Source organism: Patagioenas fasciata, chromosome 1 (assembly GCF_037038585.1).
Source record: "Patagioenas fasciata isolate bPatFas1 chromosome 1, bPatFas1.hap1, whole genome shotgun sequence".
Classification (NCBI taxonomy): Eukaryota; Metazoa; Chordata; class Aves; order Columbiformes; family Columbidae; genus Patagioenas; species Patagioenas fasciata.
Genome location: NC_092520.1, coordinates 92,150,296 through 92,178,206, shown reverse-complemented (window position 1 = coordinate 92,178,206; position 27,911 = coordinate 92,150,296). Strand labels below are relative to the sequence as shown.

Sequence of the window (27,911 nt, the reverse complement as noted above, 5' to 3'; positions counted from 1 at the left end):
AGTTTGATCACTGCAGAAGACCTGGGAGCCCTGAATCCCTTACCCTGCTCCATCACAGGCAATTTGAGAAAGATTCAGGTATTTTGCCCTCTGAGACTGATGACAAATGGGGTTTAAGCACCTCTCTGTATTTCTACAAATGCATAAAAAGGAATTTCATTGTGAATGGGATCTTAGCTTTGCTTCAATTACCGGTCTATAAAAAAAGAATAAACAGATTAATAACCTATCACCACACCCAGTCTCAGGGGGATGCCAGTAGCACAACTAGAGAGAGTCGTTCGCTACCATGGTGATAATTCGGCCACCTGTCAGAGCACAATAACGAGCACCCTATTCTCTTTTAACATTTTATTTGTTAGCTTTGAAACATTCAGTCACGCATGCTATGCAATTCAAATAATAAAAACCATGAAGTTACAACAGACCAAAAGCCAACTAAGCAATGTGTTTATCATAAATTTTATCTGCATATACCAAACATTCATTAATCTTGCCTTGTTACAGTTCTTCCTCCTTCTCCCAGAGCATGAAAAATATATGTTCCTTGCTCCAGTTGTTAGAATGCAAGAGATAAATAAGGTTTTCTGTAAACAAATGGCAGCCATTACGGAAGGAAACTGAATTTTTCTTCCCTCCTGAACTACTGAAACACCCCAAGCTACACATTAAAAAAAGACAAAGAAAAAAAAATAAAGGAAAAATGTATACTTTTAAACTGATGTAGCCAAGAGTGTGATGTATAGTATGTCCCTTACTAGTATGGTACGTCTAACAGCAAAACAAAAGTACCTTTTTTTTCACTGCATCTAGTGGCTATTAGTGATCTTTCCTCTGGAAAATTCAGCTCTGGCTACTTCTTTTCTGGTTTGTTCAAGTAGCTTCTTAACTAGCTTTCTTCCTCTGATTTGTTACTTGCATGCACATCATTAGTCTGGCAGATATAAAATAAGCTTCCCACAGAAAAAGGTTTTATTTAACAGCAGCAAGTCTCTGGATCAAGCCAATCATTCAGTCAGCAAAGAAAATTGAGATTTTCCTGCCATGGCAAGTTAAGCTGAGAGTGTCTTGTGCTGATTTCAAAGATGAAGGCAGAAAAATGCCTGAAGTCTGGTGTTTCTGGTCCCTCAATCAAAATTTTCACCCCACAAGATCCAAAAGTTTTAATATGAAATTCCAGGAATGTCTATGTGCTGCCCCCTTTCAAGGAGCCAGGGAAAAGTGCCTAGATGTATGTTCAGCATACACTATCCCATCGTATCAACAAATAATCTGTGACGAGGAGCTTGATTCATTTTGTTTTGCCTTTTAAAAGCTTCCTGCCTTGCTGGCCTTTGGATCTCCTGCTTGGCGGCTCACTGGACTCTGGCTCCCACACTGGTGCATGTTTACACATCCTCTTCTTCTCTGTACCTGAGGTGCTCCACATGGTGGGGATCACAAGGACAAGGTACTTGTAGACTCCTACCTCCTCACACAGAACTTTGCATTCATCCCTTAATGCCAAATCCACACTGTGCCAGACTGGGCCTCACTTCCCATCTGCCCCATCATCTCTGGCCTCTGCCATCCAAGTTGGTTACCTCCTTGCAGCAGCACAGTTCATGACTGTGGTTGCTTCATGAAGCTCTTGGTGCTCTGCAGTGTGACACAGCCAACAAAAACGGATCCCTCAGAAGAAAGAATTTCATTCTGAAGCACTATATCATTTCTGCAGCTTAAGCCCCCTCTTTGGTCTGTAACACAGTGTTTGCTTTACAGATGAAAAAAAACCAAAACAACTAAATTCAAAATCTGAAATGATCGCTTGGCTTCCACTGCCATTTTTGCAAAAGGAGGGTAACTAAAGCTGCAAGCTAAGGGAAAAGGATCAAGGCTCAGAATGGAAACCTGTGACACCGATATGCTGGCAGTCCAAGAGAATCAGATGGAGGGCAGCAGGAAGGAGGGGAAAAACAGCAGGGAGCAAGCTGCTCATTAACCTGGCTACACCACATCGTTTTCTGGAGGTTCCAGAGCCATGAGTCAGGACGTGCCCATCTCCTCTTGAAGACAAAGACTTTGGCTTTCCTGTTTCCAGCAGGTTTTACCATCAGCTCCTAACCGTACCGCCCCACTGGCCACCAGCTGCAGGGCGATGGGAAAAGCCCGGCACTCAGCTTCTTTCACCCTTTCTGACAGTGCCTCCTCGGTGTCGTCTGCCTTTACAGATACTGGCTCCTGGTGGATCACTGCTTTTGGACTGGACTCCTCCTAAAATGGGGATATTGGGAGTCTTTTAGAAGAGGCTGGTGAACAGTCTCAGGATTGTCATGGATGATGCGGATGAGACAGGGAAAATCTCATGAGGAAAAAAATCTCATGATAGATCTCAGCAAGCACATATGGTTGTGTGCAGGAGGCCGAAAGTACATCTGGAGAGGCTTACAACCTCTATTAGGGGTATCCATGTTACGTTAGGGGGTACACCAGGAAGAGAGACATGGGCTAGGAGATTCAGAGGACGGTTTGCTGAGAGTAGGAGAAACTGAAAAAAAAAAACCCTCATAATATGAAAAAGACAGGTTCTCAAGAAACCATAAATGCAATGTAACCCCCACATCTTCCTGTTTTTACTGGTAACAGTCCCAAGACTTCCACACATTCCTGTTACCTCTTCGTGTTTCTGCATTCAAAAAGAAAAGAAAAAAGGTAAATTCCGTTTCATAACCTAATGTTAGGCAAGAGGACACTTACCAGGACAAAATGCACGGTGCAGCCTGTGCCTTTGAATCCACTTTGCAGGGCTTGCTGATGGGCATTTCCATCTTTGATTGGTGGGAAAAGTGATGGGGAAACATTCAAAATTTTCCCTGGGCATCAGTGTGAGAGGAGAAAAAAGGAAAATAAAACAAAAGAATTTGAACTGAATTTTCTTTAAAAAGAAAAGCGAGATGTGATCATCAGTTCAAAACAACAGCATTGAGCACCACTCAGTTTAAATGGTCTCAGCAGCAGTCAGAATGTAACAGGGCATCTTCAGGTTCAAGTTAAAAAGCAAAAAATATACATGGTGTAATGAAGGGGAGATTTATTGTGGCCTTCCAGTACTTAAAAGGGGCCTATAAGAAAGATGGGGACAGACATTGTAGCAGGACCTGTTGTGACAGTACAAGGGGTGATGGTTTTAAACTAAAGGAGGGGAGGGTGGGCCAGACATGAGGAAGAAATTTTTTCCAATGAGGGTGGTGAAACACTGGCACAAGTTGCCCAGAGAGGTGGTGGATGCCCCATCCCTGGAGACATTCCAGGCCAGCCTGGACGGGGCTCTGAGCAACCTGATCTGGTTGAAGATGTCCCTGCTCACTGCAGGGGGGTTGGACTAGATGGGCTTTGAAGGTCCCTTCCAACCCAAACTATTCTATGATTCTGTGAAATCTGAGGAAGTGCTACCCTGGACTGTCCCACTGGCTGGAATGAATTAAGGCGTAGGGCAGCCCCACTGATTTACATGCAATCCTCAGTGTCAGCAAAGCTGTGAGAGATTTAACAAAAAGATGAAGAACTAGGACTGTGTAATTCTGGTGAGACCAAGCATCCACATTTTAATTTCTCTTTTAGAGTTAGAATTTCTTACCTTTCCATTTTCTGAGAAAAGGACTGGACAAAATTCTCATAAATCCTGAAAGACATATTAATTCAACAGCAAATTCTTCAAGAACTCGGTCAATCGTGCTGTCAAATTCAGAGCGACTCCCATACAACTTATGATCAATCACCTAAAACATTAAAACAGATCAAAAGCCCTATTAAGGAAATAACTTTGCATGAATGAGAGCAGCTACTTAGGCAACAAAGAGAAAGCAAAATGGATTCATTCCAGGACATGAAAGGATTTAAAAGTTATAAGTTTGTGTATTATTCAGGATACTTGTGATTTTTCACATTCATACAACCATTCCTGGGAACACCCCAATCACTTGCTAAGTTAACACTGGCTGTTTCACATGGGATGCCTTCTAGGATGTGTAAAAAGTCTGCACAAAGAGAAGCCAACTGCAAAAAGAGAAACATGTGGGTAATGTGGTGTAGAGGGAAATAAGGGGGAACACATCAGAAGATTCTGACCTCTTATTCCAGAATGTCTAGCCAAAGACTAAAGTACAATTAGTTATGGCTCATCGACAACACCACCACCAGTTACTCCATAGTTGCTTATTGAAAATCATGACCTTACCTAAAAAAAGAGAACAAACTGGCCAGACATTCTGTGTAAGGGAAGGAGTCATGTCTTGTTCTATTTCTACTTCACCTCTCAGTTCCAGTTCCCAAGGTAAGTGTTGATTCCTGACTCTGTTCATGAAGACATTCATCAAATAAGGGGCTAACAAAACTGTCATGCTCTTGCCTATGAAAATGTCCATTAATTTTAACTTTTTTTCCACAAAGATGAGTCTCTAAATTTCCAGAAAAAAAAAAATAACATGAATCCAACTCAGCTGTTGAGGAAGTTTGCTGAAAACATTTTGATGCACAGAGAGCCTCTAACAGCATTTATTCTCACCTGTGTGTAGCTGTACAAATAACTGCTCAAAATCATTAAATGTTAGAAGGAAGGGTTCTTGGTGGGCTGCATTTGAAATATCAAGTTGCTGAATGTTTTCAAAAGCCATGTTCTGTGTTTTGACAAATACGATGTCATTATGTCACTCTCTATATTTTTTTTTCTTTTATGAAACAAACCAATTAAAGTTTCCACAACACAGTGCTCCTTTACTGACCACAGGTAGAAGAAGAGACTTGTATGGTGATGTTGAAAGTGACTAAGACAAAGCTCTTTCTAAGATGGGATGAGCCAAGGAGACAACATGCTTGTGTTGGTGCTGGAGTGTGTTCAAAAAAGAGCAATGAAGCTGGTGTGGGGTCTGGAGCTCAAGTCTGATGAGGAGCAGCTGAGGGAACTGGGGCTGTTCAACCTGGAGAAAAGGAGGCTGAGGGGAGACCTTATCACTGTCTACAACTACCTGAAAGGGGGTTGTAGCATGGAGGGTGTTGGTCTCTTCTCCCAAGCAACAAGTGATAGGATGAGAGGGAATGGCCTCAAGTTGTGCCAGGGGAGGTTTAGATCGGATATTAGGAAAAATTTCTTCCCGGAAAGGATTGTCAGGCACTGGAACAGGCTGCCCAGGGAAGTGGTGGAGTCACCATCCCTGGAGGTGTTTAAAGATGTGTAGATGTGGCACTTTGGGACATGGTTTAGTGGTGGACTTAGTGTATTAGGTTAACAGTTGGACTCAATGATCTTAAGGGTCTTTTCCAACCTAAATGATCCTATGTGTTTCAAAGAGACTGAAGTCTTACTGATTTCAGTTAAAGCTTGAAGCTGCATGGGCTACACTCTCAGACTCAAATCATCAAAGCACTTGCAATTTTAAGTCTCTTCCTAACTCTGGACTGTAGCACTCACTGAAGAGACGACAAAGACACTCACAGCCTCCAGTGAGCACTGTCCATACAGCTTTCAGCTCCACCTCTACTGATAGTTCTGACAGCTTTGGGCTACTTCCACTTACCAACATAAAAATTTTAAAGAAAAGCAAAACATGAATGCTTACCAAGCACTTCATAAAGACATACAGATTCAGTAGCTGTGAGTTGGTGATAAAAAGAAAAGGAAATGGGTGTCTTTACCCTGGTGGGAATTCCAGCCCGAGCTGCATTTCGTAGTTCTTCCACACCAGACTTGTTGGAGATGACAAGCACAACTTGAGCACAACTGCCTGGCTCTTTTGCATAACTGATGAGTGCAGCAAGGTTTGTGCCTTGAATGAAGAGAGAGGAAACATTCATGAAACAGATGAGCACCTGTGCCACTGAAAATTTGCTCTCAGTCCTGTTTATCTAACAAAAAAAATCTTGTTTTCAACAACCGCACAAACAGAAGAGGACTAAGGAATTTGTGCACTAATTGTTTAGCAGTACAACACAACTTCCTGACTTCAGTCAAAATGCAACCTTGGTTTTAGAAGGGTCCATAGACTCTACTGAAAAACAGGCAAGGTGGATGCACCTGTACCAGGGCTGAATTCACCCTCTCCTCTGCAAGGACATGTCTCTGTGTGATGATAAATGAAAGCTCACCTGTTCCAGAGATGAGAACAGCTACTTTAACTTTGTTCTTTCTGGGGTGGTGTTGACTCTCGACAGCAGCGCTATTCAGAAGATGCTGGGGGCTGCTCAGCTGCAGAGCTTCAAGAAGATTCTCAACTTTGATGTGAGAACCTCCTCCAAATATGCGAGGAAAAAAATTAAAATAGCTTAGAATTTACTTTCCCTTCTAAAATCACTTTGTATAGGTCACTAATCATAAGATTCAATAAAGAGAAAAACCTATCAGCAATTAATTTATGCTAGCGCTACCTGAAGTACAAAAACATACATTACTTGAACAAACCAACTCAGGCTAGTTGTGCTGATTTCTTTCGTGTTACCCACTTGCAGAATTGTCTCCAAAGGCCTAGCTATGGCATAGTCTTTTCGAGGATTTTCCCCACCTTTTACACCTGTCTTCCTCTTGTGTTGCAAAATTACACTAAAAATGATGTTGACAGAGCTGAGGTTGCATTTTGACCACCAAAACTTCTCCCCAAGCTGTCTGGTTTCCAGAGGGATTCTGTCTCATGTCTTGCTACATGTCAGGCAATGGACATCCCAGAATAAAGACCTACAATCATATACAGCTGTACGCAGCTGTGGCCTACACTTGATCTTTACAAAGGATCCATGTGAATAGGGAAGGCGTCGGAAAGGATGTGGGTTGATTACCTTGATTGTGGTAAAACATAAACAACTGAATAATGTTTCAGTCTTTGGAGACTGTCATCAGAGGGATTTACTCAAGTCAGTACCTAGATAAGACACTATTCAAGTATTGTCACTCTGAAAAAAAAGACATTCACTTCTCACTGAATAGAGGGTGTCAAGTAGCCTCCAGCCTAGTAAAACAACAGGAAAACATGTGACCTACACAACCTTTGCAACAGGGAGTCTCCTCGGAGCCTACACAACTGAGGACGACTGTTACCTCCCAGGAGATGCTCACACTTCACAACATCACACTCCAAAACAACCTGTACCAACTTCAAAATTAGATAGCTCATCCTTAAGTGGAAACCCCTCTGAAGTGAGACAGATGAATCTGTTACACTTGGAGTCAAACTATACTCTCTTTAATTTTTGTGTCTTCATTTCCCATTAGGACACCTGCTAACCTGTGTGACAAGAGGCAGCAACTTTCCCAATCAGCCAAGCTTCCTCATGTTTCTCTATGTCCTTGAGAACATGTTGAGCCAGGTCCTTCTGCACAACCAAGACTGCACCGATCCCACAATTAAAAGTCTGAACCATCTCCTCCTCAGAGAGGTTTCCCTCTTTGTAAAACCAGCAAAAGATTTCAGGAATCTTCCAACTGAGAGCATCTGAAAAGGATTGGAATTTGTATATGGTCAGCACAAATGTTTGCTCCCCATCTTTTATCATATATACAATGACAGTGGTATATTACATGAGCTGATAGAGATTAATTATTGATATTTTAAAAATACTACCCAAGGAGGACACTGACCCAGCTTCCAGTCAGCTTTATATGTGCTGCTTAGCCAGAGGTTTCTAGCTGTAATTTGTGTGAGCCAAGTTGTCTCTGGGCTTTCTAATGGGAACATGTAGGAAATGATGGCGAATTAAGATTTACTCATCCCTCAACAGCCAGAAGGACAAAGCTACAGATGACCTGCATCTCTTCTGTAAGAGATAAAGGAGCTGTGGGACACATAGTCCTCTGGCTTTTTTGGACTACTTAAGCAGATCCTGGTTTTCTGTTTCAAATAACCAATAATCAGTACAAGAGCGTACAACTATGTGTATTGACGGGCAGATTGAAACAGAGCCGAGAGTTCTACACACAGATGGGAAGGATGAATGGCATTTCACAGTGACTCTGCTCACACAGGCATGGCCTTATGTTGTTTGTGGAAAGCTTGATGGTATAGACTTGCCATCTGGACTTTACTTTAGAAAACTAACAATCCCTTGGGCTTGTTACCTTGTCTGTGCTTCCAGGCACTGGCGAGCAAGCTAGGCACCACCTTAGTAAGCTGAGTTCATAGAATCATAGAATTATAGAATGTCCTGTGTTGGAAGAGACCCACAAGGATCGACTTTCTTTCTTCTCCTTCTAAGTTAATTCTATAGAAATACAGACACCTTCCTTCCTCCCTCCCCACCCCCACAATGTTTTTGAAATTGCATGAATAGGTTTTTCTTTAATATTTTGAACTTTTGAATACTTTGCTCAATTTCAGCTTCAATAAAAAAAGTTCTGTAATACCATACTTACAGATGTCAAATGCTAATCTGTCATAGGAAAGCTACCATCCACCATAAAACTGCATTAAATATCTGTGTGTGCACGTGTCTGTGTGTACATGTATTGTGGAGCAATTAGTGCAAATTAATTCTCTCAAGAAGTGTCCTTGCTCAAAATGTTTAGTATGGAGACATGTCTTGCAGAACACACAATCTTCTCAAACACCTTTTGTCCTAGACATGAGCTGCCTTCAAACTCTCCTTAAATTTCCCTTCTCCAATGAGAGAGTGGTGCTCATCAGCTGATACTTACTTGAAATGTGAATGCTTTTGGTCGGCTCTTTGGAAAAGTAATGACTTCAGGTCATTCAGTCTTCAATTATGTAAACACATACATTTCTGAGTATCTCTATAGCTGAAGCTGAAAAATCAAGTCTATGCTGCATATTAATTTTGTCAAAGAGAAACAGTCATCTTTGATACTTACCTAGGACAGCACTGACATGTTCTGGCAGGATTCTGGAGATTCCTTCCACCAACCCCTCCTCAGCAATGAAGGCAAAAGCCTTCACATGCCCTGAGCGAAGGACAGGCAGCAAAGATGGACTGTACATTTTTGATGGAGTCAGCAATATATCTCCTGCAAACAAAAGTGTCAATCTGTTTAAAAGGTCATTAGGTGTTTAGTGGCAATGCTTCTCTGAACAGGTTCCCTTCTGATCTTTGTGGCAGACAGCCTTGGGAAGCAGCAAAAAAGTGCTGGCCAGCTCTTCCAGAACTGTGGAAGCAAGCCCACATACCTTCCCCAAAGATGGACTATACCTAATCCATCCTGAAGTAAACACCCCTTGGCAGCAGCTAGTAATGAAAATGTCTGAACACGATTCATTTGTGGCTTTGGTTATGAAAAGAAAGATATTGTACCTAGAGTCTTGTCACCACAACTGCCAGGTGCTGGTGAGGAGTAGTGTAAGGAGGACATTAAGAGAATCTTCCTTATGATGCTGAAGCCATGGCCATGAATCCCAGAAGAGGCCAGTCCAATAAGCACATCCTCCTCCTCAGCTCTCTGCAGCCCCAGGAGCATCTGCCCTCGCTCCACAGCGCCAACCACAAAGCCAGCCAGGTCATACTCTCCAAAAGAATACATGCCAGTCACCTCAGCCATCTCCCTGCCTAAGTGCAGGGAGAAAGTAACCAGCACGAGTTGTAAACATTTTTTTATCATTAACTTTAAATCTACAGCATCTCCTAAAACAAGCATTGTATCCAGGACAGCTGCAGAGACATGCAACCTAAGCAGTGCATTCAGATGTATTTTAAAAATCCTTCTCGGTTTCTTGCTTCACCTCAAGACTTCAACAAAACAAAGCTTCATCTAGTCAGTGAAAGAATAAACTCTTTTTTTTTAATGCTACTTATCTGGCACCTCCCTGCTATGACTGAATATCAGAGAGGGAATGAAAACATCTCAACACTTCAAGAATGTGATGCATCCAGTTTCGCTCTCTTTTGTGCAAGGATAAATAAGCAAGAATCAGGATCCAAATGCATGATAGTAAAAATCATCCTTCTGTGCTGACCCATTTTAGAGATAAAGGAGAATTTAAGCCCAAATACTTGACTGTTTTTCTCACCAAACAAAAAACAACTCTTCTAATGCCACATACTGCCTCTGCCTACAAAGTCTATCTTGCTAGTAATTGTTTCAACATCAGAACTCAAAAGAGAGGAATGTTCATACCCAGGAAAACGCATCCTGCATTTCTGCAGGCTTCAGCTATTCCTTCTTTGATTGTTTCAGTCACTTCGACATCAAGTTTGCCACAGGCAAAATAAGTGAGGAAGAAGAGAGGCTCCGCTCCTTGGGCCAGGATAGCATTGACACACATGGCAACCAGGTCCTGACCTATGGTGTCGTGTCTCTTACACACTTGTGCAATCTGCAAGAAATATGGTGGGAACCAGCAGTGGTGAAAAGAAATATACAAAACTCAGATATTAATCCATCAAATAAGCAGAAATCTTCTTTTCCCTGAAAAGAATCACAATAGAACATACATGCAGAAGCTAATCTCCTGCATCGTCTGTTTTAAATCAAGAGAAAACAGCTCATCTTCCAGCACAGAAAAAAAAAAAAAAAACACAACTATTTTTTTTTTTAAGCATTAATTCAAATTCTAGCTCCAGCTACCCAAAAATTGTCATTTTGGGCTGCTTGTTTGGTTGGGGTTTTTGTTCGGAATATTATGTTCAATCCAGAATAAGAGGTGTCTAAAAGCAATTATTAATTCTCAGGATATTCAACCTACAGAACATCCTAGCAATTTCCATAATAAGACTGGGTTGCTCAAATATCACTCTGCGTTCTGCTTTACTTTTGTCTGCTAATTTCACTGGGCTATGTGGCAAAACTGATACAATTTATTAAGTAGTTTTCTTCTTCTTCTCCAAGTCCACAGGGAATGAAATTCTTCACTCCCACCCTCCCCAAGAAGATTTTTGATCTCGGCTATCTCATGTCACAGACAAAAATGTGGGCCTGGTCTGTAGGCTCCCTTGAAAGACAGGTCTCTCACAAAGCAATAGTATTCCCTCAGGAAGGCTGCCTTTTTTTTTTTTTTTTTAAGTTATTAAGGTGTTTTCACCCTACAAGTAATGCAACCTGATTCAGACATCCTGGCTTCTCTAAAGTAATGACATTTACACTACTTTATTACAAGCAGAGGTTTCTACACTGTCAGGGATACACCAGAGCAGTTCCTTGTGTGCCAACACTGATGTAGATGCACAGCGCCAGCTCATACAGTGCAGTTAGTCTGTCAGTTACCACTTGGTCTGAAATAGGATGAAGATTCCATATATATCAATACATTTTCAAGGTAACTACCTTTTACTGACACAGCTCTATCAGTGTAGTTATACCAGTGCAGAAAAGCTCAGTCCAGAAAACTGGGTGAGGGAAAAATGCAAATAAATACTATCACTGACTTCAAAACAGTAAGAGATCAGCACCTAAACAAATTCTGAATTTGGATTACAAGCCTGACTTTTTCACTGGCTGGCGGATTTAGAAGTGCTATGGAATCCAGTCATCCCGTGTCCTTTGTTGCATTATAACATCTCCTTCCCACCAATCTAGTAACAATTCATGTAGGCATAGGCCAAATTTTTTGGCCAAGGAGAAGTCTTGGGAGCAGTCTGTGTAAACACAGTTGGGAATGTCTCTCTGCCAAACAGTTGGAACAAAGACTCACAAGAGCCAGCATCAACCACTTCTTCACACTCAGAGGTGTCCAAGGACATAAAGCTGCAAAAGACCTTCTGAATTATTACATTTGGTCTCAAGCTGTTGCAGGAAGCCACACTACGCTATCCCATCACTAAAGGTATAAACAACTTGAAACAAGTGAAGTTGCTGTGCTTGACCAGGGAAAGGCAGCTTCAGACCACCAAATCCTCTGGTAGCTGTAAGTTTTCTTCTATCTATCTATCTATCTATCTATCTATCTATCTATCTATCTATCTAATCTATCTATCTTTTTTTTTTTTTTAAATGTATATTCCTGGCTGAATTTATCCTGCGTGTCCTTGTGTAATTAGCTTTCTTTATCTATTTGCTTCTCTTCCCCTTAAATGTTTATCTCCTCCACTCTTCTTTTCCCCAGTGCCCTGACAAAGGTAATCATACTACCTCTCTGTACACAATTTATTAAGGTAAGTCTGACAGTTCCTGTCTCAACACTCCCTCTGTACTTCTCAAAGACAATGAACCCTCTATTTTACAACAGAAATTCTGGTTCTTAGTTCCTAAGTGCTCATCTAAATGTTCTGGTTTACTATCATTTCATCACGAAACACAGAGAGCCTCCATATTCTCAATAACATAGAGGCCTTGCTCAATTATCATCTACAAAGTTCAAATGACCATTGCAGTAGACTAGAGACGTATTTATAATGTGCAGAAAGGAAGCAGATGGTGTAATTGGCTTTGGCATTTGAAACAGTTTCGGGAGATAACATGAGCTTTGCTACATCAAGTTCCAAGTTACCTGGAGTTTAGGTCCAAGGCCTTTAGTTTGAGATACCAAGATAGGATCATTATAACCAGATGCTTTCAAGTCAAAGAAACCAGCAAAGTCTCCTACTTTTGAATGACTGCCTGCCAAGTAAAAATATGTCAAGGGTCATTTTTATGGGAAATAAAAAGACTCACCAAGACAAGTACTGCAAATTCTGGTTTCCTGGAGAAGACAACATTGTGTCCACTGACAGAAACATGCACAGATTTATGAAGCGTGGACCTCAAAGTCACGTATTTCAGGGTGTTGTAAATAGATCTTTATTATTCTGTATTTGTGACCTATGGACTGTGTATAGCAAAGGTTAAACACTTCACCAAACTGTTAACAGCTTGCCATTTTAATTTGTGTAGCTACTTTTTTCTAAGGGGAAAAAAATCAAGAAGAAATTTTCCTCAGCAGATCATTGCTAAGTGTAAAGAATATAGTCTGAAGAGCAAATAACAAGTTCAGTGATTGTTAGCCACAGTCTAATAACTGTTTGGATGCTGTACTCATATGCAGAGCTGGTAGGATGACTTTTGTCCAGAGACATACAAAACCATTCCATTAATCCAGGGGTTATTCTGTTCACTAGATTAACCTTGAAAAAGTGCAATCATCTCCATGTTAAGCCAACCAATTTTTTGATTAAGAAAAAGAGAAGTGATAAGAAAGAGAGTTTTCTTTCTTAGTGGAGACCCCAGCCCAGCCTCTCAAGCTCAGTTTCCATGTCAAGAATGCATTGCTTACCTCCTGGGGGAAAAAAAAATAACAAAAAAAATTGTTGCATTCAATATACGGAGGAAATTCAAAGATTCTTCCCACTCTTACCTGATCTGTTGCCACTCACAATTGATGTTTCCAGCTGCTGAAACAAAACATCACTAGTTACAGCTTCCACATGTCTCTCTTTGTACATTAGACCGCTGTGGAGAGGAAAGGACATGCTAGCAGCAGTAGTGACATTTTCTACATAGACCATCATTAATCACACAAATGGGAACAACAGATACAAAATTTTGGACTAGCATCAATTTCTGCCCGTGCCTTTGCTTACATACAGAGACTGTTTGAGAAGCTGAATACCCCGATGGCCAATGTCCTTCCGGTAAGTGGCACCCTTGAAACGTATGGCTGCTACACCCCTGTTGGCATCTCCTAGTGCTTTCATCAGGTCCTCCTTAACAGCAGTAATGGAGAGGACTCTGCCACCACTCGTCACCACTCTGCCATCCTTCAGCGTTGTGCCAGCATGGAACACCTGCAGGCCTAACTCTTTGGCTTGCAGCAGCCCTACAAAAGCAAAAGGAACTCTCAGAGTATTTTAAATCACGTGCTATGTTGGCAAAGCAGTGAAGATTGAAGTCCTTTCTTCAGACAAGACAGAAAAATAAAGCTTCCCACCTTACCTTTCTTCTGAGAAACAGCATGACCTGTGAAGGGTATCCCACCCCGCTGGCCCTTAGTCTCCCTTCTGAGACATCCAGTAAGGACACAGATGACACAGGAACAGAAATAAGGGATCCAGGAACCACAACAGGACATATAACTACCCTGTGCCAGGGCAAATCTGTGCTGTATGTTGTGATTGTGAATTATTTGTGCTGGGATTTCCTGTATGAGATCACAATTCATAGCAGCTTACTGTCTAGATTCTCCCCTCTCCTTGATATTAAACCATTAATGCTAATGTTACCTCAGCATTCCCCTAGAAATTCTGCTGTGCCAACTCTACACAGCTCCCTACCACACCAGGAATTAGTGCTCTGCAAACACTTGCAGGTGACTGTGCTAAAACAAATGATTGATTTGATTATTTTCATTTGGCTCCGTGTATTTTCATTTTAGAGGAAAGCAAAATTGTTCACAGGTTTTTTAGATTTGTATTTTGAGGAGAGGATAAGGGAAGAGGAGGAACTGCTGCCATCGCCTGGAAGAAGCAAAACACAGCACAGTTTTCCCTTGCTATCAGCCAGATAGATTCTACAGATGAGTAAAAAGGACCTTTATACTTGCTGAAGGTACGACGTGTTACATTGCCACAACACTGCCCGGACAAGGTCAAAGCTGAGCCGCAGCTGGCCTTGCTGCAAGGGAAACCTAACTCCTTACCATCATGTTTTAAGGAACACTCCAGAATAAAATACTTGTTAAGCCATTAAAATGTGGGAATCAGTGTGAAAATATGAAAAAAATACCTAATAAACCACACACAACTCCAAAGGCTGGAGTATAACAATGAAAGCATGGACTGAATTTCATAGTTTTGATTGTCTGTTTTGTGATTAACAAGCAAAGGAGTCATACCATCTCACTCTTAAAGGTATCAATACCAACTTGAAAAGAGTTAAGTTCCTGAGATTGACTAGTGAAAGGCAGCTCACTAGCAGAAGTATTCCTTCAGTTAGGTAGTTTGGATTTTTACAGTTACAGAAATGCAGAGTTTCACAGAATATCACTGACAAAACAAAATAAATACAGTGAGTGAACTGGAGGAGGGTGGGTGAGGAAAACATGACAGCAGAAACCTTGACAAGGGAAAAGGCAGAATAACGTGACCTTTTCCCTGAGTGATGTAGGGTAACTTGAGTTCTGACAAAAATAAGGTGGCCTTGATACAGGATCGGTTGTCTGGGTTGCTTTCCACAAGGCATAGCGTTGGACTGGCAAGGCAGTAACTGAGGGGGAAGGAAATAGTTCCGCAACAGTTCCCTCCATTTTAAAACTTTTTAAACAATGAGATATTAAACCACAATAATTTTAACACAGAAAATCAACATTGATCCAAAGTGCACCTTCCCCAAAACCCTTCAAGCTCTATGAAGAAGACGTCTTTTTTAGTATAACAGTGCAATGACTCTGACTGGGTGGCAGGCACAAGGGAAGGAACCAAGCTGATGGTGGAGGCATGCACTGTTGCAGGTCCTGAAGTCTCACCCTGATCACCTGGCCAGGCATTAGTTAAGATAACACAACCTCCCAACAAGAGAGCAAAGCTAGGAAAAAGCAGTCATGTGCTGCAACACTGTGGTCCATGTTTCCAGCACAGTGATGGAAATACTCCACATGGACGTACCAGAGCTGTTCCAGGAGGACATCATTCCCCATCACTTTCTTATCTGAGCACCCAGCTGCAGACATAGCTTTATGCACTGATGTAATTTTAAACATTTGGTCCCTCTGCTACTTTGGGCAGGCATACACTCCAGTTAAAAGTTCATACCGAACAGCTAACCTTTCCACAAGGACAAGGAATGACGGATGCAGGCAGACTCCGATAGAGTGTGAGAGGTGCGATGGAAGAAAACAGTACAAATCTCTGGGAAAAGGGGTAAATGCAAACCTACTGAAGTACTACACTGAAATTAAATAGTAAACAACCTATGGCAATTACCTGTTACCTCCATGCCTTTGTCATAGTCTCCTGGGTATCCTGGGCTTGCCATGACCACACACACAGCTGTACTATTTTCTGACCAGGCTGGCATGAAGCTGCAGAGTTTGCCATCAATTGTTGCTTGAATCACTTCATAAAAATCATTTTTAAGAAGTGGAAGAATTACCTGCAGAAAATTTTCATAGTGATAGAAGTTAATTTTTATTTTGCTGACCTGATATTCAACTTAGGTAAAATTCAGCTAATAGAGTAAAATTTATACCTGCCAAACTGAAACTACTCTATTTCCCTATACCAGTAGATTTGGAAACTATAGGTGAGCATTAATTTGCAGCATCTTTTTGCAACAGTCATAAATTTACAAACATGAGATATGACATTATGTAGAAGGAACATGCATCTAGGCTGCTCTCATTCTGCTTCTATACAGAAAAAATAAAATGTGAGGAATAGCTCTTTAACTTAAATTAATTAATAACTCACAGAAGCTGACAAGCTAAAACTTTAAGTTACCTCATACATTATCTAAGACATTCTCATTCAGATCTGCATGTTCAGGGGAAAGAAGACATAAATCCAAATATATCACATACACTTCCCTAAAGGTAACAGTCAGAAGTAGCAGAATGGAGCACATTGAAGTTTCCAGTCTCTTTCACTCACCTGGCACTGAGGGTCACCAAACTGACATTTAAAGTTCAAAATTTTCACACCATCTTTGGTAAGCATTAAACCTGTTTGCAGCACACCTGAATAGGAAGAACATAGCCAAGCAAATGAATGCAAATGCTTATTTTTCAAGAACTAGTCTAAACACAACACAGTACTATGGAATGTGGGATGCAATTCTGTAAGGAATTAGGAGCAGGGATTCTGCAAGCAGTTATACACAAGTCATAAAAATTCCACAGTAACCAACAAAGTGGCTAGCCACAAACTGAGGAACATTGCATCACATTTTAGACCAAATCCAATGGAGGGCAACCTCTCTGCCTTCTGATACAGCCTTATAATTGCAGGTACTCAGAGATCAGAAGGAGCTGACAGTATGAAAAAAACAGTTCCCATAAAACCCCATTCATCACACAGACATGGTGATTTTCTTACCATTAAGCGCACTACTGTTATGCATAAATATAGAAGCATAAGTATTCTAGGCAAAAAAAAAAATCAAAATTCATAACTGCTACTAACAAACAAAAACTTACTGAAGGTGGTCTTGGGTAATTTCTACTGTAATGGACATATACGCCTATCACGATCTAAAGAAAGCCTTTCATTGGATAATCAGAAAACCAATCCGCAGAGAATAACAAGTATTAAACTTTAAACCAAACCACACAAAGCATCAGGTCCTCCAGCATCATAATAAAAATGCTCAACATCCGTTACATTCTTACTGCAGATTTGGGTGTCGTAAAAAAGTTACCAAATATTAATAGCAGGGAATACACTGCAGACTGGAAGCCAACTCTTTACATGTAGGTGATCTTTACAGTCTTTAGTACCAAAAGCAGCCATTGGCATTAAGTGACAGCTGTGAGCATCACCTTCCTTTTTCAAAACAGCCTTGAGACGAAGATCTTAAGAGAACTTACATTGCTGTACATAGGAGTAAACAGTACAACTGAACTTAAGTATAAATTATACCCAAACTACAAAGACTCTGGTTGTAACTGTTTTAATAAAAAACATTTAAAAAAATACAGTATGTTTTATGGATAAAAGACTGAAGTTCTTCTCTTCAAAGGAAGAGCTATAAACCAAACCAGTGAGGCTTAATACTGCATTAAAAATGAACTACTTAAAAAAAAAAAAAAAGAATTCGAAAACAATCTCTAACAATGAAACTAACCTTGATAGGACTTTTTACCTTGGTTTTCAGTTGAATGCTTACTTACCTACATATGCTGTTCCTTCTTGTCTCATACTATCAACGACATGTTGAAGGATAGCATCATTGATTTTCTCTAGCAGAACTTCTGGAACCTGACGACCAACATGAAACAGACTGAGAGTGATGACATTTGCTGGACTAGCTCGTAGGACCTGGAAGAACTGGGGTAAGTAAATTCCTCAGCTGTGTTTTCCACTTTCCCACCCACAACCAGGGCACTCCTTCCATTAGGGTGCTGCTGCCCAAAGGCCAGATGCACTGATCCTCTGTCTTCCAAGATTCTGTTTGGTTCTTTCTTTAGAAAGCCGATTTTAAGGAGGTTTGAAACACTGTCAACCTGGGCTGTACACAGTAAGCTTGCTTCTGTGCTTACAGAAAAACACACTAATAGTGTACTTGAGTAGAGCAGCATATTTAGAACAATGCAGTCAGTTTTAAGAATCAACAACAAGAAACCCAAGGTTATGTCCAAGTCACAAAGACTCCAGGCATGTGTGGAATTTTGCAGAGACATTTCAAGTGATTCTAATAGGAGCAGAGAAACACCAAGTTTAGGAACAATGGAAAAGGTAAAAGAGACCATTCCTGAGAACATTGGTTCATTAAATCCTAAAGAATGACTGCTAAAGTTTGTGCCCTGTATTGCAATTACACAAGCAAAGAGTCAATCAATTCCAGAAGACATCTGGCCTGTGTGATAGAAACAAGATTGAGCCTTAAAGGAGATATATTAACCACAGATGTGATCAGTCTTATTGCAGGCCAAGGATCTGGACAGCAGTACCTGAGGAACTGGGCAATAGGCTCCCATCCCTCCAGTGTTTGGACCCTGGTCACCATCCAATAATCGTTTATGGGCCTGGGCTGGGGGCATTGAGGCAATAGTGACACCATCCGTGAAGCACAAGCACTGTTAAGAGACACATACAACAAAGAAACAGTGACAATGGCCTGTCCTAAGGGAAGTTAACAATGCTGGTCACAGGCTGAGGCTCAGTTCTTTGAGGACAATTTAGGAATCAAAGATAGAAAACAATAGGTTTAATTTATTCTGCTGCAAGCCCACAGACCTGAGGGATTTCATTCAGGTCTTTCTCATTTTCGAATTGCCAAGAGAAATGGTGGTTCTCATAACAATTCCTTCGTGATGAATTAGATCTCGACCTATCAGTCACATGGACATATGCTCACCTGTGAACAGTCTTCTTTGACTTGGCAGAATTATTCATGTGTTTCAAGATAAACATGTGTTTGCAGATCTGAGGCCTGAATGAGTGTGAGGCATTTTCAGTGCAGCACGAAACTTGCACAAAGAACTCTCTCAGTTTTCATGTGGCATATAATATGCATGCTTAAGTTTCATTCTGCCACCGAGTAGTAATCAATAGTAAGGATGGTGCTAAAATAGGCACTAAATATTAGCACAAAGCTATTAATGTCACAAGAATTACCAAGACGAAGACCACAAAAACATGTTTTAGGACACCTTTGAAAAAATATCACGTTCCACCTAAAAAAACTCGCCATAATTGCAATTTTATGGCTAATGTAGAAGAAAATTTTACTGACAATGTCCATTAATTAGTATGGCATCAAATTGCTTTGATTGCATATTTATGTAAGTGCAACTAGAACAAAAAAACCCCCACTATTTGAAACAATAAACTTGTGTGCTTATACATAGAGCATAGCAATAATGCAACAAATAAAAGTACATAACCACACCATTGATCACATACAGAAAGTTCTTCCCCTTGAAGAAGTTCTTCAATAACAACCATTTCTCCAAACATTCTGTCCTGTACAAAAAAAAAAGTTCTTCAGTTAGCAAACATGACATTTACTGGTTAAATCCTCTCTTTATTTTCTTTTAACACAAAAACAAGGTACATGAAAAAGTATCAGCTTGCTTGAATTCTGGAATGTTGTGCAAAGCTAACAATCTCATTTGGAGATACGGAAGAGACATTGAAATGCACCTTATCAGACCCCAGGAGGCAATGAAAAATGAAAATGTTGGAGGGGCAGGGCAGCAGGACTCAGTGCCAGAACAAGAGTTCAGTTACAAACTCCACAAATCCCTTCACACTTGCCCACTGTCTGGGGCAAACATGAGGAATTTGAGGATGGTACCCAGAGAAATTCCTTAGTCAAACAGGAGTTTCTCCTGAAAATACTTGGTTTCTGTGGCCAAAATTACAAACTCACAGGCTACAGAACATCAAGAATCGGATTCTCACTGATTAATTAAAGCTTTATCCACCTGCATAATCTCTTGGACAGCTCTGCAGGCTTCTTCTTTGCTGGCTGCAATAGTCACTTCTTTTCTAGCAGCAGGGCCCCTTGCCCGTACAACTCGTGCAGGAAAGTCTGTGCTTTAAATGAAAGCAAAAGTGAGATTCAGGCATCCCTACTGCATCCAGTGAAATTATAATTTTTAAGCTGAATGCCTCCCATACTCCTCCTTTTTCTACGAACAGTTGAAGAATAACACATCAGAAAAATACATTCCCTGTTAGTCCATCCTGTCATGGAAGCGAATTGGCTCTTGCAGTCCTCAGCACAGGACTGAACCAGAAATCCATGAATTGTGTTGCTGGTTCTGACAACAACTCAACGCATATCCTTGGACAAGTCACTGAATTTTAACGCCTTGCAGTTTCTTCTGCTTTCCCCTGAGTTGGGTTACTATTTTATTCCTGTCATAGGTTTGGAAAGATGAACTCATTAATGATCTATAGTTTTATAACATCAGATTACAGTACATAATCCTATAGACCACTATGGAAGCTCTGTTTAGGGTTATATGGTTAAGGCCGAGTTAGGTCTTGCACATAAAGGATACGTTACAACTAGTGTATCAGCACTGTATCCCCAGAATTGCTTCACTTACTCAAACACAAACTAAATCTAGGAGAAAAAAAAATAGCATAATGTTAATGTATTTTAACTACACTTTACCCATTCACCTCTCTCCAGCTTGTCAACAGCCAAATAAAATGTCCCTTTTGAAGGGGACAGGACTACTAGCCTGTTTTCTCAAAGAACACCTCATTCCTCCTTTCCACATTATGATTTATATTAGGATAAATCTCAACACTAGATTTATACAAGCAGCTAAAGCAGGCTCACACAAAGCTCCTTTTCTCCACATCTCAGTGTGCTGACCTGAGATACAGTTTTCCTTTTTGAGCTTTATGTGTGCTTACAGACATACGAGTTGCTGGCCTGTTTCTCTACGCGGCAGTAATACAGGCTAAATACTGTCACAGAGAAAAGTCAGTGAAAAGTTTGTTTTTATTTTTTTTAGAAAAGAAGTTCCACTAGACTATACCATATGCAGCAGATGACAGCAAAAACAAGAAGTCCATGAAACCGACACAGCCACAGACCAGTGTAGCTGAACACAGCAGCTGCTGTGAGGCTGGACCAAAATAGCCACAGCGGAAAGTTACTCTCCCAAAGGATCCTCAATGACTTCAGAGGCATTACTGCTCAAAGCAATTGCAGAGATATGCAGCTATATTTCTCTCTCTCCACATAAGATATATGCTGTCTAGCCTTGAAGAAACAGAAGTATCCTCCTTGAGTTATGAGTATTTGACCAGTATCTTCCAAATGACTCAACTGACAGCGTTTTGTTGGTATCTGTCTGTGTAAAAATTATTCTTACTCTTAGAGAAATATTGAAATATTTTTCTCTGCCACATTTTTTTGTCTTTTAAAAGACTACCTAGCATCTCGAAGAAGGTCAAAGGGAAAAAGAGCTGTGATCCCCGAACAGAAAAATGAACCTGTTCCCTGCACCTTCACCATCTGTCTCTAATTACAAAACTAATTCATTCAGTAGCTATTTGAGAAGAATAACAGTTGAAAAGTTACCTAGTTCTAGGTAACTATCATGGGTGAAGGCCCAGTGCACAGATGATTCAACAGAGGAGTTTCCAGTATGAAAATATTTACCTGATAATAAACCTACAAGCTTCCTGGGGATTGGTGAAGGCTTTCCATCTTGCTGTTGGGATCCCATGTCGATCCAGAAAGGCTTTGGCAAAACTGGTGTTAGATGCCAGCTGGGCTGCTTTTGCAGACGGTCCAAAACACCTCACTCCTGCTGCTCTCAAATCATCAACAATCCCTAATTGTCAAAAATAGCAAAATAACCAAGTCATCTCTTTGGAAACATCAAGTCAGTTTCACAAAAGGAAAGCCACATAACCATTCCAGCAGTCTGCTACACTTTTCCTAGTCTCAAACAGCTCATTCATCCTTGAAATAAGGTTTTGCAAATCCAGTGACCTGTTTCATCATGTAGTTTTAAGAGGTCTCCAGCTCTTTACATTAGTAAGCACTGTCACAGTTACCACCCCATGACTACTGTTAGGTCTGTCTGGTACTTCGGTTCACTATTTAAGATGTGGAGATCTTACTGTATTACTTTACAATAAATGCATGTGATGGTCTGGGTACTGTTGCAATAATGTTAGGACTATTGCAAGACAATTCCTCATATAAAGGAAAGCAGAGCAAAAAACACAAGAGAACTGTTACTGATTCTTGATCCTGCATGACTTCCTCTGCTGATTTCTAACATAGAAAAAGCAGCATACTGATGTGAAGCCAAGTGTTTTCAGCGACTACAATTTACAAGATAATCTAAATTTCCTTGCTCTATAGTCTAAGTCAGTGTGTTTCCTAAGATCAAGGAGGCCATTTTAAAGCAGAGTTCAAGGTGCTGATTTTTACTGTCAAGCCTTACCAGCTGCCAAAAGAGCTTCTTGTCCAACTAACACAAGTCCAATGTTATGATCTTTGCAGAACTGGGTAACAATAGTGTGATTGCTCACTAATACAGCTGAAAAGGAAACATAATTAAGTTACCACTGTAAAGCCTAAATGAGAGATGGGAGATAAGAATGTCATTGTTTCATCTCCCCAAGAAGTATGATTAAAATAATGAAACAGTCCATGAAGGGCACAGTAAAAAAAACATTTAATAACAGAGTTCACAAGGAACAGTGAACATTTCCAATTTGCACTACTGTTTTTAATACACATCTGCTAACTTATTAAATTTATTTTATTTGCTATATGTAACCAATATAAACTTTTAAAAGCTGCTTATCATAACAGAATAAAACCTTAAAAAGATAAAACTGTAAGTTCATAAGGCAACTCAATTCCAACATCTGAGCAAAGATTTACTCAATGCCAGTGCATGATGCAGCTAAATTTAGCTGAGCAGCCTGGGCAGACACCAGAGAAGTTTCTAGCCAAAAGTCAATCGCTTTGAGCCTTCTATTCCTCTGTTATATTTCACTGAAATTGGTAAGAGAATTAAAGCATAACAATGCGAGGAAAGAGATGAGGTGCAGAAATACACAGTCTCACAAAAGCTCCACTATCTTAAGAAGCTAGACTAAAAATAAATATAGTATGGCATTTTACCAGGCAGTTCTAAAATCCAGAAACAAAACATGGCGGGGGGAGGGGGGAAAGTGCCTTAAATAATTTGTGGTACCAGTAAAAAAAAATAATTATCTCCTACCAACTCAATACAAATGCGGTCAGTTTTGTTTCAGTTCCAACAACCGTATTAATCATTACTTGGCACAATATTTTGTTTTTTCTCTTTACCTGAATTGGAAATTTTTCCATTGTCAGCTGTTCCTGCATTCCCTGGAGCAACAAACACATGTTTTACGTGTGGGGACTGGGCCAACTTCCAGGCCAGCGCATGCTCTCTCCCTCCACTGCCAATCACAAGCACCCGATCAGCCATTAACCTGTGCAAACCCGGAACCATCATATATAGCACTATCCATTTATTTCACAAAACCATGTGCAAATAAGCAAAAATATAAAAATTATATCTCTCACTTGTAATTGGTAAGTAATATCAATCCAGTTTGTATTAGAAAGGTATCTATAAGACATCTGAACAAAGTGACTGTACCAGTAGTGTCACTGAATGGATTCATCATCCACATTTGGTTTAAATACTGACAGCAATGAAATCACTGAGACTTTTTTCCCACTTGTTTCAGCATAGTCAAGATTTCGTCTCTTCAGTATCCAGGCTGAAATAACTTTGTCGTGACTAGGTCCAGTCAAGTCCTTTGCACAACTACACAGGTCAGGACAGAAAGTTTCATACAAATGCTCTAGGTAACTTACCAGATACATATATTTCCAACTGAACACTGTGGTTAATCTAGGAACTTTTATGAATGTAAATATCCTCAGTAATAAGTGGCAAAGACAGCCTTCAGAACAGATTTTATACTTTGACGATTGCTAAGAGTGTAACTTCAGCAGAACAGCATGCTCAATAAAAGAACAACTGTTAATTTCACTAGCACACTGACATTTAAAACAGTTCCTCAATAATATTTCTAGGCAAATTAGTTTTGATTTATTTCAGAAATATTATCATACTCAATGTAGGTCACATCTGCAAACTTAATTTTTCCATATGTGCTGAATGTGGACAAATGTCAGAAAGAAAAAACACCCCAGAACATGACCTTTAAGAAATATGCTAATGGCATAAGCCAGTCCTTACTCAGGAAATAGATAATAAATTAAAGATACCATAAAACACCAGCTTTGCAAGCAACATGTCAGTAGTCTTCTCCCAAGAAATCATAACCATTGGTTTGAGGTCATTACTTAGCTTCCAAAGGCAAACAGAAGCTAAATGAAGACACAAGTATAATATTTCAGAAAAGATGTTCATGAAACTGTGATAAATCAATTACCATATTTCGAGTTCCTGAGACAGTATTAAGATGTCTTAAACTAATTTCAACAAAATAAAATGTAACTATATGTATTTTAATAATTATTAAATTGTCCGAGTACAGTGCAAGTACTTCAAGTAACCTGCCCCTGGGGATTACAGACCATTGTGGATTATCTAAGAGACTAATTTTAAGTTTTAGTTATTGCACTCTAGGTGTGTAAACACAGAGCACATGCTTAATGCTCTATCAATTGCCAGATTGATTTCCTTGCAAAAGACTTTTCTAAGTCTTTATACATCCAATATGTCAGACTTTGCCTTTCCTTTTGTCACTGCTTGACAAATAATTCTGGAATCACTAGGAAGTTGTTGTGGACTTAAAAGTAAAGGGTTACAACTGCTCTGTGTCTAACAAAGACATCAACATGCTCTCTACAAAGATTCATTAGGCATTATGGTCCAACCATTTTTTAATAAAAAGTAAAGTGGTTTTAAAAGCAAAATTATTTTTTCCCTTGAATATATTTTTACAAGTCACTGAAGTTTTTCTAAGGCAGAATAAAGTTCCTGACTGGGAACACAGTGAAACCAAGCAGTGCCTCCTACCTTGTGGAAAAAAATGCACATTTCCATTCCACATCATAGTAAGGACACTAAAGACATTTTTTTACAATGCAATTCAAAAGCGTGCTGGCAGAAAAGAAAGCTGGTAAGACAGTTGGTCCTAGAGGAAAGGCTGTAGATAGGGATGTCTCACTTGAATCATCTTCCCTTACCGTGTCAGACCCTGCTGTTCGTCCACGCAAAAGGCTGAGGAGTCCTCTGGATGGATTTGAGCTCTTCCTTCAGCTCCTGCTTCAGCTCCAAATGATTTCTGATCTTCTAAAGCCAAAGATAAGGCTGAGAGGGTGAAAGAAGCAGACAGACCTGCATGCTGCCCTGTCCCCTTTTATCCTCCTATCTAACAGGAGCATCCCCAGCAGGATCCCCTTAATGCCACCCGTCCTTCAAAACAGACCTCCCCACAGGCTTCAGCATCATGGACCACCCTCCTCTCTTGCCATTTTTCCTTAGCTAACAACAAAAACAACTCCTCCCCACCAATCAGTCCTGCAATGCTAACAGTATTCAACCCTAGGAAAAAAAAGGAAGCTACAATGTGGTATTAAAAAGCTGAGATCATTGCTCAGTTCCCATGTTAAGAGTAATTTTATATCCTCTGACACGTAAAGAATCTCAAAGACAACTTGTAAAAATAAAACATAGCTTTCATTGTCTACAGCTAAACAGAAACACTCCAGTTAAAACCTGTACGCCTAACTCCCACAGACCTATTATTTGTAATGGAACATATTCTTAGATGTATATATAAAGGTTATTTTAATATCTATCACACACTTGAACTGTGCCCTCCTAAATTACTACCCTTTTTACCTTTTGAAGAAATTTAACACAAGCAGTGACAGAGATACAATGTATATAATAAGTGTTATTTTATTCTCCACTGATTCCTGCATCATCCTCTTCAATAGCCTAATTCTTTCACGGACGTATCTGAAGTTATTTGGTTAACATTTGGCAAGCTTACAATGCTATCACTCTTTACTGAAAATAAAATTAATGTATCCCAACATAGCACTGACCAGTACCCATGTGTCTTAAAGTCAGGCAATGAGAAATAGAAAAGTACGTTAATAGCAACACAAGCCATTCCTTTCACACAGCCACAACAAATTTTAAACTAAATCTGCAAAGTCTGTTTAAAACTTCTACAGAATTAATGGTTTGGGTACTGGTGGATAGATGCTGTATTTGAACCTCCCAGTTTAAGGAGACATGATTCCCACAACAGTCTTAAGCACCACTTACTGAGTACCTGTAGACTGCCTTAGATTTGCAAACTCACAGTTCCACATTTTCTGCTGGTGACTGAAGAGCAAACCAACAAAAGGAAAGAAGAGTCCTATTTCATATAAGACAAAACAAGGATAAAATTTCTCTCGCTTTAGTAAGGGTTTATGGAATTTTTTCTTATAGTCATGAGGCTGTGACAATTTAGGTCAGAAACAGAATATGTGCAGCCCTGAAACATCCCTCTGCTGCATGACTGGCCAGAAGAAGATAATTTAAACTTGCATTCATTCTAGCAGTTGAATTTGTGTTACAATTATCTGACCAAATTGTTTTCTTAGGTGATGAAGTCAATATGCAGCAGAGAAAGACAATTATACACAGAAACTTCCAATATAAAAATTTGACTCTTATAGAAAGAAAACTTTAAATAGAAATATTGTAGAAAACCATTACCTAATGAACAAAAAATATATCTGAAACAATGTATTTTAGTGTTGTTTATTTACCAAGATGGCATACTGGCAAAGCTGTAACAGGATGAGTATAATCCTGGAAGCTGTAAAATGAGGCAGATTGCTTTGCGTGGTTATTGCTTCCTTTCAGACATCAATAGTGCCATTTCACAGGCTGGATATGCAGCATGCTAAACGATACTCCATCAAGTACTATTAATAAAAGACACAAAGGTTTTTGTTTGTTAGTTTTCTAATAATACATGCTGGTGTTCAGGGAGGAACCAAATTGTTGTGTTCCATCCACTGGGCCTTTAGCTTGTGCATCTGGGTTCTCTTTTCCAGGCTGAGGATAAGAACTGTTTCCTGGTTTGGGGCTTCTTTAGCTGAAGCTGCCATTCCCCTATAGGCAGGAGATGCCACACACAGAGGTCATGGGAAAACCCACCAGGCGTTACCTGCCCAGCAGTAACACAGCAGAGATTGGGAGCTCTGCGTTACAATGGATCTGCACTGCCTTTTTGGGTGTGCACAACGAATGTCAACGTACTCTGCTGCTAGCACAGCTGCTCAGAGGCATTCACAGCATTTTGAAAACCATATTACGGGCAAGGACGAGAAGGCTGTGAAAGACCAAGGTTTTGTCAGGGTAACTCTGCAGGGGAAGCTGGAGGGGGGTCTGGGGCACAAGTCTGATGAGGAGCAGCTGAGGGAACTGGGGCTGTTCAGCCTGGAGAAAAGGAGGCTGAGGGGAGACCTTATTGCTCTCTACAACTACCTGAAAGGAGGTTGTAGCATGGAGGGTGTTGGTCTCTTCTTCCAGCTAGCAAACTGACAGGAGAAAATGGCCTCAAATTGTGCCAGGGGAGGTTCAGATTGGGTATTAGGAAAAAATTCTTCATGGAAAGGGTTGTCAGGCACTGGAACAGACTGCCCAGGGAAGTGGTGGAGTCACCATCCCTGGAGGTGTTTAAACGGCACACAGACAAGGTTCTTAGGGACGTGGTGTAGTGCTAGATTTAGATTACGGTTGGACTCAATGATCTTGAGGGTCGCTTCCAACCCAAATGATTTTGTGATTCTAAGATTCACAAGCCGGTGAAGAGGCAAGGGAGCTTGTCACGTACTACGGTGGAATTAATTCAGGAGCATGAAGGCT

General features: G+C 40.3%; 1 protein-coding gene across 2 annotated transcripts; it reads right to left on the bottom strand.

Moving 5' to 3' along the window:
- Nucleotides 1-368: 368 nt before the first annotated feature.
- Nucleotides 369-26,404, bottom strand: LOC136116320 (trifunctional purine biosynthetic protein adenosine-3-like). Of its 2 annotated transcripts, XM_071810625.1 has the most exons (23): nt 26,316-26,404; nt 25,223-25,328; nt 23,339-23,487; nt 22,461-22,556; nt 21,665-21,839; nt 19,965-20,076; nt 19,441-19,500; nt 18,486-18,611; nt 17,706-17,793; nt 16,468-16,553; nt 15,802-15,970; nt 13,469-13,700; nt 13,239-13,333; nt 12,396-12,505; nt 10,088-10,286; nt 9,268-9,519; nt 8,831-8,983; nt 7,251-7,457; nt 6,121-6,264; nt 5,671-5,801; nt 3,617-3,758; nt 2,737-2,852; nt 369-2,253 (listed from the first exon to the last, which is right to left on the bottom strand). In XM_071810625.1, the coding sequence occupies exons 3-23, from the start codon at nt 23,481-23,483 to the stop codon at nt 2,026-2,028; spliced, it is 3,066 nt and encodes a 1,021-aa protein (XP_071666726.1). In that variant the 5' UTR covers nt 23,484-23,487; nt 25,223-25,328; nt 26,316-26,404; the 3' UTR covers nt 369-2,025. The 2 variants fall into 2 exon arrangements, with proteins under 2 accessions (XP_071666726.1, XP_065718613.1); XM_065862541.2 differs by lacking the exon at nt 26,316-26,404 and having other exon boundaries at nt 25,223-25,394.
- Nucleotides 26,405-27,911: the final 1,507 nt, after the last annotated feature.

What these genes read in the sequence shown, in the direction of transcription:
- LOC136116320 (XM_071810625.1), bottom strand. Translation starts at nt 23,483, where the DNA reads ATGGCTGATCGGGTGCTTGTGATTGGCAGTGGAGGGAGAGAGCATGCG. An exon ending in TGGAAAAATTTCCAATTCAG is followed by an intron (nt 22,557 to 23,338) that starts GTAAAGAGAAAA and finishes TTTCCTTTTCAG; the next exon opens with CTGTATTAGTGAGCAATCAC. An exon ending in GGGCTGGAATTCCCACCAGG is followed by an intron (nt 3,759 to 5,670) that starts GTAAAGACACCC and finishes TTAATGTTTTAG; the next exon opens with GTGATTGATCATAAGTTGTA.